Source organism: Triticum urartu, chromosome 3A (assembly GCF_056163025.1).
Source record: "Triticum urartu cultivar PI428250 chromosome 3A, HENAU_Tu73, whole genome shotgun sequence".
In the NCBI taxonomy this organism is placed as follows: Eukaryota; Viridiplantae; Streptophyta; class Magnoliopsida; order Poales; family Poaceae; genus Triticum; species Triticum urartu.
Genome location: NC_141875.1, coordinates 653,617,403 through 653,623,974, shown reverse-complemented (window position 1 = coordinate 653,623,974; position 6,572 = coordinate 653,617,403). Strand labels below are relative to the sequence as shown.

At 49.0% G+C, this 6,572-nt stretch overlaps 1 protein-coding gene across 1 annotated transcript; it reads right to left on the bottom strand.

Annotated features, from left to right (window-relative positions):
- Positions 1-948: 948 nt before the first annotated feature.
- On the bottom strand, positions 949-4,792 carry TROL (thylakoid rhodanese-like protein). Its single transcript, XM_048709929.2, has 9 exons — positions 4,093-4,792; positions 3,375-3,477; positions 3,211-3,276; positions 3,000-3,074; positions 2,841-2,915; positions 2,643-2,723; positions 1,635-1,925; positions 1,372-1,554; positions 949-1,265 (listed from the first exon to the last, which is right to left on the bottom strand). The coding sequence occupies exons 1-9, from the start codon at positions 4,686-4,688 to the stop codon at positions 1,218-1,220; spliced, it is 1,518 nt and encodes a 505-aa protein (XP_048565886.2). The 5' UTR covers positions 4,689-4,792; the 3' UTR covers positions 949-1,217.
- Between the last annotated feature and the right edge of the window lie 1,780 nt (positions 4,793-6,572).

The following is a 6,572-nucleotide window of genomic DNA, read 5'->3' as shown; positions in this document are numbered from 1 at the left end:
ACATCTACCTAAATTCTAAGAAAAAAATGCAACTTTGCCCTGTTAAGTGTCTATTCACCCCCCCCCCATAGACCTATCTTCTCGATCCCTCAAGGTGGAGCAGCGAGTTGTCTGGCTCGTATCCAGCGAGCTCGACGGGCCACCCAACCGGCTTTTATGCCAGTGAACTCCTTTTCCTACTCGCCGAATGCCATGGAGAGTGTGAAGAATATGGTGCAAGGAGGAGATGGTGAGCGGATGTGTGGTGTGGTTTTTGCCCGGCGTCTGGCCTCGTTTAAATAGCAGGCGGACGTGACAGGGGTTGGGGGTAGAGGGGGTCTCGGCGGTGCCTTCAAGAAGGGGAGCCGCACAAGCGGGCCTGGCCACCGTCACGGTCGAAAAAACCAACCAGGGATTTCTACCGATCACGACTAACACCACCAAACCCAACCACTATTAGACCAGTGAAGCTTCACTGCCGCTACAACATGGTTGGCTAGAAGGTGGAGAAGCAAACCTTCAGATCTAAGGACGGAGGACCACCAGAGTATCCCACCGACCACCACCCACCGCATTCACCATCGATTCGCCGTCCACGCGGCCGAGGACGACGACCCACACCTGCAGGCGCGCCTGCCGCTTTGCCAACTCCGAGGCCGCCGCCCCAATTGCCTATGCTCTCCACGCAGGCCGCCGGATCGTCGCCGCCCTCTTGGTTGGTGTCACACATGGGTGCCGGAGGGCATCTCTGTCGGCGGCAGAGGGGAGGGAGGGGGCGGCGGCGGCTAGGGCAACCCCCTAGTCGCCTCAGAGGAGACAACACGGGCTATCGCTTCATTGGTTGAATTATTATCAATCACGCAATAGTAGTAGTTATGACTTATTTTCTGTACCAATTTTCTTATTTGAATATTGCTAGCAAAGAGCAGTTTCCAGAAAAAAAATCAGATTGCAACAATGACAGTACGCTTCACAACTGGAAGCTCGCCGGCCTCAGTTTCTTCATAGACGAGCGGGTGAAACATGTCAAGGCGGTACCCAGACTCGTAAACTCACACTTCTAGTAGTTCCACAATTACAAAAGCAAAATGAATCAATCACTGGAGATATATATGTACTGCTTGAGACCTTGGTACTCTAGCGTGGTGCCTTCTGAACAGCTCAATGGCCCTCTATACCTGGTTTCTTATACGGACGACAGCCAGCGATAAGCTCGATCCTCTCAAAACAACCCATCACTAAGGCGGCGAAGGCGAAGGAGAGGCCGGCGGTTTGAGATCTGGATACTGCACGCACGCAAAAGCAAGAATAACGATGAGCATGGCGTTTATATTTCAGATGCGTTTGTCTGTGCAGTGAAGCATATTGAAGTTCGGAACAGTATAAGCTTACGTTCGCATATGGCGAAAGAGGCCTGGGCTTCGCAGGAGGCGATGAATCTTCGACGGCTTCTGCCACCGGTGCCGAGTTAACTTCCGCCGGCGATTCGGTTGCTGCGACAACGGTGGCCTTCACCTCGGTTTTACCCTCTGAAGCTGGTGGGGAAGGGCTGGCCGGTGGTTTGAGATCTGGGTACTGAAATGCAGAACCAGAGTGTTTGAGTTAGATCGGTCGGCTTCACTTCTGCAGATAAATGTCAACGAAATATTGTTTACATTTGCAAATGGTGACAGGGGTCTCGATGATGTTGTGGTATCAGGAGGCGACTCTGTACTGGCTTCTGCAGCTGGGGCTTCTGGTTCTGCTACTGGTGCAGCAGTTGCCGTGGCAGCAGCTGGGGCTGCTGGTTCTGCTACTGGGGCAGCAGTTGCCGTGGCAGCAGCTGGGGCTGCTGGTTCTGCTACTGGTGCAGCAGTTGCCGTGGCAGCAGGGGGCGCTGCCGCTGTTGCTGCTGCTGGTTGGCTCTTAGCTTCACCAGATGAAGGCAGGAGAGCCTGCCCGATTTCCTGCCGATGACAAAAGGATTTTTTTTTGCTGAATAACCAACCGAATTATTATATGAAAACCAATGCAAGTTTCCCCGCAAAAAAAAACAAAAAAAAACAATGCAAGTTTATTCATGTTCTGAAGAAAGGCGTTACACGGGGATATTCAGAGTGGAATGTATTTGTTGCCCAAACCATCACACATGTCTTTTCTCCACGAAAATTTGCACAGTTAGAGGACTTGAACATGCCTTGTTGCCAAAGAAACTCAGATTTTTCACACGGGAGCATCATGCTCACCAATGGTTTTCACTTTCACTGAGATTTCAATGAAAATCACGGAATTTCAGTAATTTCAAGACACTGAAATATTTACCTTTTGGCCAAAATATTTCGGCAATTTAAATAGTACACAGGAATTTAAAAAATCATTTTTTAAAAAACAATCAAACATTTAATTAAATTCAAGTTAATAATTCAGCCCTTTGGCCCAAATGCAAACCAATCACTGAGTTTTGGTTATTTCGGTTGGTCCTCAAATTTTTCTGAAACTGAAATTGAAATGTAAAACCACATTGTATTCAGTTTGTATCTGATACATTGTATCTGATGGTTGGCTTATGAGATAAACTACTATGAGGACATGAAAATTTGCCCTAGTGCAAATCAGGCCTAAGTTCTGGCAAACAGTGCACCAACCAAATTTAACTCTAAGCAACCAGGAGTATGACAAACTACCTTAATTTCATCAACAAGCTCCTTTGGCGCAATCTTCTTGTTAAAGAAGTCATCAATCTGTTGCAGGGTCTTCTTTCGATCCTGGGAGCGGCATAAATAGGTTGAGAAGAGTTTGACAACGAAAATCATTTTCACTATAAAGGAAAAGGTTGTCGGTCATATCTCCAAAGCCCAGTGATAAAAGAATGAGATAAGCACCTCGGCATACACGAGCTTGCTTGCCACAAGCTGGACAATGGCAGCTGAACCCAGAAACTGTAGCACGGTTTCTATCTGCAGCATGTCATACAAGATTTGTAATAAAGAGGAAATTGATTCAACTCCTCAAAATATGATAGCACGTCAAGTTTTAGAAACCTCTGTGTAGGCAAGTAATCCCAAACCAGTAGCTGCAGCAAGACCAATTGTGACAGGCAAACCTTCTGAACCATCCTGTAAGTTAGGCATCACACTCAGAACTCAACTGACACATAAATCTAAATGAACAAAAGCATGGAACCAGATGATACAGGGAAATAGATTTTTATTAGAAATGAGGTTAACAAAATAAAGGTCATGTCGAACTCACCCCAAATAGCTCACCGAAGTCCAAACTGAATCCCTTCTTGGGAGCAGTCCACGGAAGATCACTGCTCTGCAGTAGAGCACTAGCAAATGGTGACATTTTGCAGAGCGAATATACATGTTAAACACTAGTTAGCAGTGAAAACAAGCTTTGTGGAGCATAAGAACCTGCCATCCCCGAGGTCCTTCCGCACCATCCTTTACCGCAAAAGCACCTTTATAGCCATTGGATGTGACAAGCTCAGCAACTAGTTCAGAGTTCCCATCAAACCTGTTTCAAATTTATTCACGTAAATGTTCGTAGGGACAATGTAATAAAACCATGTGGACAATTACTATAATACTTATCACAATTGCTTGTTTCCTCCTGAAGGACAAAAAATGAAAATTAAGTATGTGCCTCCCTTTTCACGGAACCATATACCGTTGATCAAAGAGAAAAGTGAGTTACAATTATCTAGTAGAGTCAGAATTGTTTCAAGTTTTTCAAGATGCATACTATCTGTTCAGCTTTTCTCTACTGAGTTGAACTCCTCACTATTTATCAGTGGCATCTTAATTACCACAATCGACTTCATCGGCACCATGTAGAAGCATTCACAATGTTCTAACTTCTAAGTGTTGACAACATTATTTTCCAGAAGTCAATGAGCAGGCGGAGAACAGCAGGGATACAATCTATGAGGATTTTACCCAAGTAACAAGTTCTTTGGAATTTATCCATGTAAAATTGGTTATCATTAACTAGTTTATTTTAATTTTGAGAACATAAGACGGCACTATTCCCAGTTCGATTCTTAACAAGTTTTCACTGCCTGGCTATAAAGATTGGGCACACAAAAAAGCAAACACATTGCAGGCGTCTACAAAAACTCCAGCTACTCACTTGTCAAGGATGATCAATGTGGTGTTCTCCGGGTCCTTAAACCTCAGCGCAAGCTTCTTCAAGAAACCGTTCTTGTCCTCCCCGTCGTAGGGCACGGCCACCGCCTTCTTCTTGGCCTCCGAGATGTCCGGCAAGCCGACCTCCCGGGCGTCCTTGAGCGGCCTGATGTCGACGAGCTGCGCGTCTGGCTCCTCCAGAAGCCTCCGGTACGCGGCCTTCACGGACACGGTTTCGTATGGCTTGGAGGCGCCGCCAAGAACCTGGGAAACGACCAACGGCACGGCTACCACGGCGAGGCCCGCGGCGACGACGAGCGGGTTCTGCGCGACGAAGTCCACCAACCCGCCGAGGCCGAGGTCTGGGAGGGAGAACCCGTCACCCCCACCACCGGCGGTGTCGGACGAGAGCCGCAGCATCTCCTCGTAGGAGAGTGGGGCGGCGAGAGCGGCGCCGCTGCCATTCAGTCCGAGCGTGGTGAAGAGGCCCGCCGCGGGGCCTCCAAGGGGGAGGCGCCTATTCCTGGGCGCCTGTCGAGGCCTCCGGGCGCGCGGGGGAGTCGGCGTCGTTGGCGCGGCGGAAGAGACGATAGCGGCCATTGCATTACCGGTGGCGCCCGGCGATGTCGGCGGGAGCGGTGGCGCGGGCAACTGCTAGTGGCTGGCACGCAGGAGCCAGGTTCCTCACTGTGGGGAGATGAGGAAGGGGGTGAGCTGGGAGGAGGCAGCCAAAGGGAGGGCGCCACGTGGATGAGGAGATGAGCCTCGTGGCCGTTTGAGAGGCTGTGATTTCTCGTGGACTCGTCGTCAGTTCTTAGAATTCGATCTTGTTTGTCATTTCTAAAAACCGCGAGCATGACACGTTGGTTACCTCAATACGTACACGGACACGACCTGGCGCGTACACGGACAGTGACCGATCACATCCTAAATTTTTATTTCTTATATCCAGATACCTCAATTAGCAAAATTCAAATTCATATTACACATGCATTGTAAACTTACCATGCAGCCGCACCTCCGGCAACTGCGAGTGTGTTTGGTTGCTTGCATTACCCCCGACCAGGCTCAGTTGGGCCACGGAAAACATGTTTGGTTGCAAACACGGATGTCTGGCTCGCATCAACATTAATTTTAAAGCAACCTAGAGCCTGACTCGCTAGAAAACCTCGAATCGGCAGTTTCCAACGAGTAAGGCCGAGTCAGGCGCAAAAGGGGGCAATGTGCACGCGACGATGCAAGGGGAAATCGAGCGGAGATGGCAGGAGAAGGAAATTGGATGACACGGGATGGCACGAAATCTAGCCTCACCCCCATTTATTCACTCACCTCTTGCTCTAGGACAAGCCCATCCTTAGTTCTTAGCACTAGTGGCGTTGGCAACTCAGATCTGCGCAAGAGGCGCCGGTAGCAACATCACTCTCCGACTGCACGAGCTGCTTCTTCTCTTCTTTTTTGCCTCCGTCTTGTCCTCCTCGTCTCAGCCATGCCTCCCCCCCCGGTCCTCGGCGGCGGCACCGAAGCTTGCAAGCAGCATACACCCCCCTCCCCCTCCTATGTTAGGTCGTTTGTTATGCTGTGAAGCAAGGTATAGTTTCGATTTCCCATTGATCACTACACCATTGATGTTGCCTAGGTTATGGATGAACGGATGAAGCTGCTAGTTTAGGCAGCACATTGGTAGCTATGATTCAAGTCTGGCTCATGTTGGTCCACAAGAGAGTTGTTCAATCCCGTCACCTGTTATGCTTCAATGTTAACCCGGGATAAGTATAGGATAGCGAATTTGAACTACATCTAGAACTGCGATGAAGTAGAGGCTTTGTGGATGCTTCGAATGAAAAGAACACCTTTCACCAGGCTTGTGGGGCTGCTAGAAGATAACACCCACATCGCTATGACAGAGCAAGCTGCCATGTTCCTCCATGTTATAGGTCATAACCAGAGGTTCAAGGTTATCCACAGCACGTTCGGGAGATCAATGGAGACCATTTCCAGGTACTTTAGGCAAGTGTTGTATGTTGTTGGGGAGCTTAGGGGAGAGATGACCAAGTCATCAATAGGCCAAACTCCTAACAAGATTCGCACTAGCCCAAGATGGTTCTATATTTCTGATGGGGAACGAAGCATGAAAATCAAAAAAATTCCTACGAACACCCAAGATCTATCTAGGAGAAGCATAACAACGAGAGGGAAGAGTGTGTCTAAGTACCCTCGTAGACCGAAAGCAGAAGTGTATAGAACGCGGTTGATGTAGTTGTACTCTTCGTGGTCCGATCACGATCCAACCGATCTAGTGCCGAACGGACGACACCGTCGAGTTTAGCACACGTGTGGCTCGATGACGTCTCCTCCTCGTTGATCTAGCAAGAGAAGGCGGATAAGTAGATGGGATCACGACCATCACAACGGCGTGGTGGTGATGGTGGTGGTGGAGCTAGTTCAGCAGGGCTTCGCCGAGCGCTACTAGAACGAGGACGGAGG

Coding starts and splice junctions, on each gene's coding strand:
- TROL (XM_048709929.2), bottom strand. CDS start 4,688: ATGGCCGCTATCGTCTCTTCCGCCGCGCCAACGACGCCGACTCCCCCG. Junction 1,555..1,634: donor CCCTGTCACCATTTGCAAAT/GTAAACAATATT, acceptor TCTGCATTTCAG/TACCCAGATCTCAAACCACC. Junction 1,266..1,371: donor CTCTTTCGCCATATGCGAAC/GTAAGCTTATAC, acceptor GCGTGCGTGCAG/TATCCAGATCTCAAACCGCC.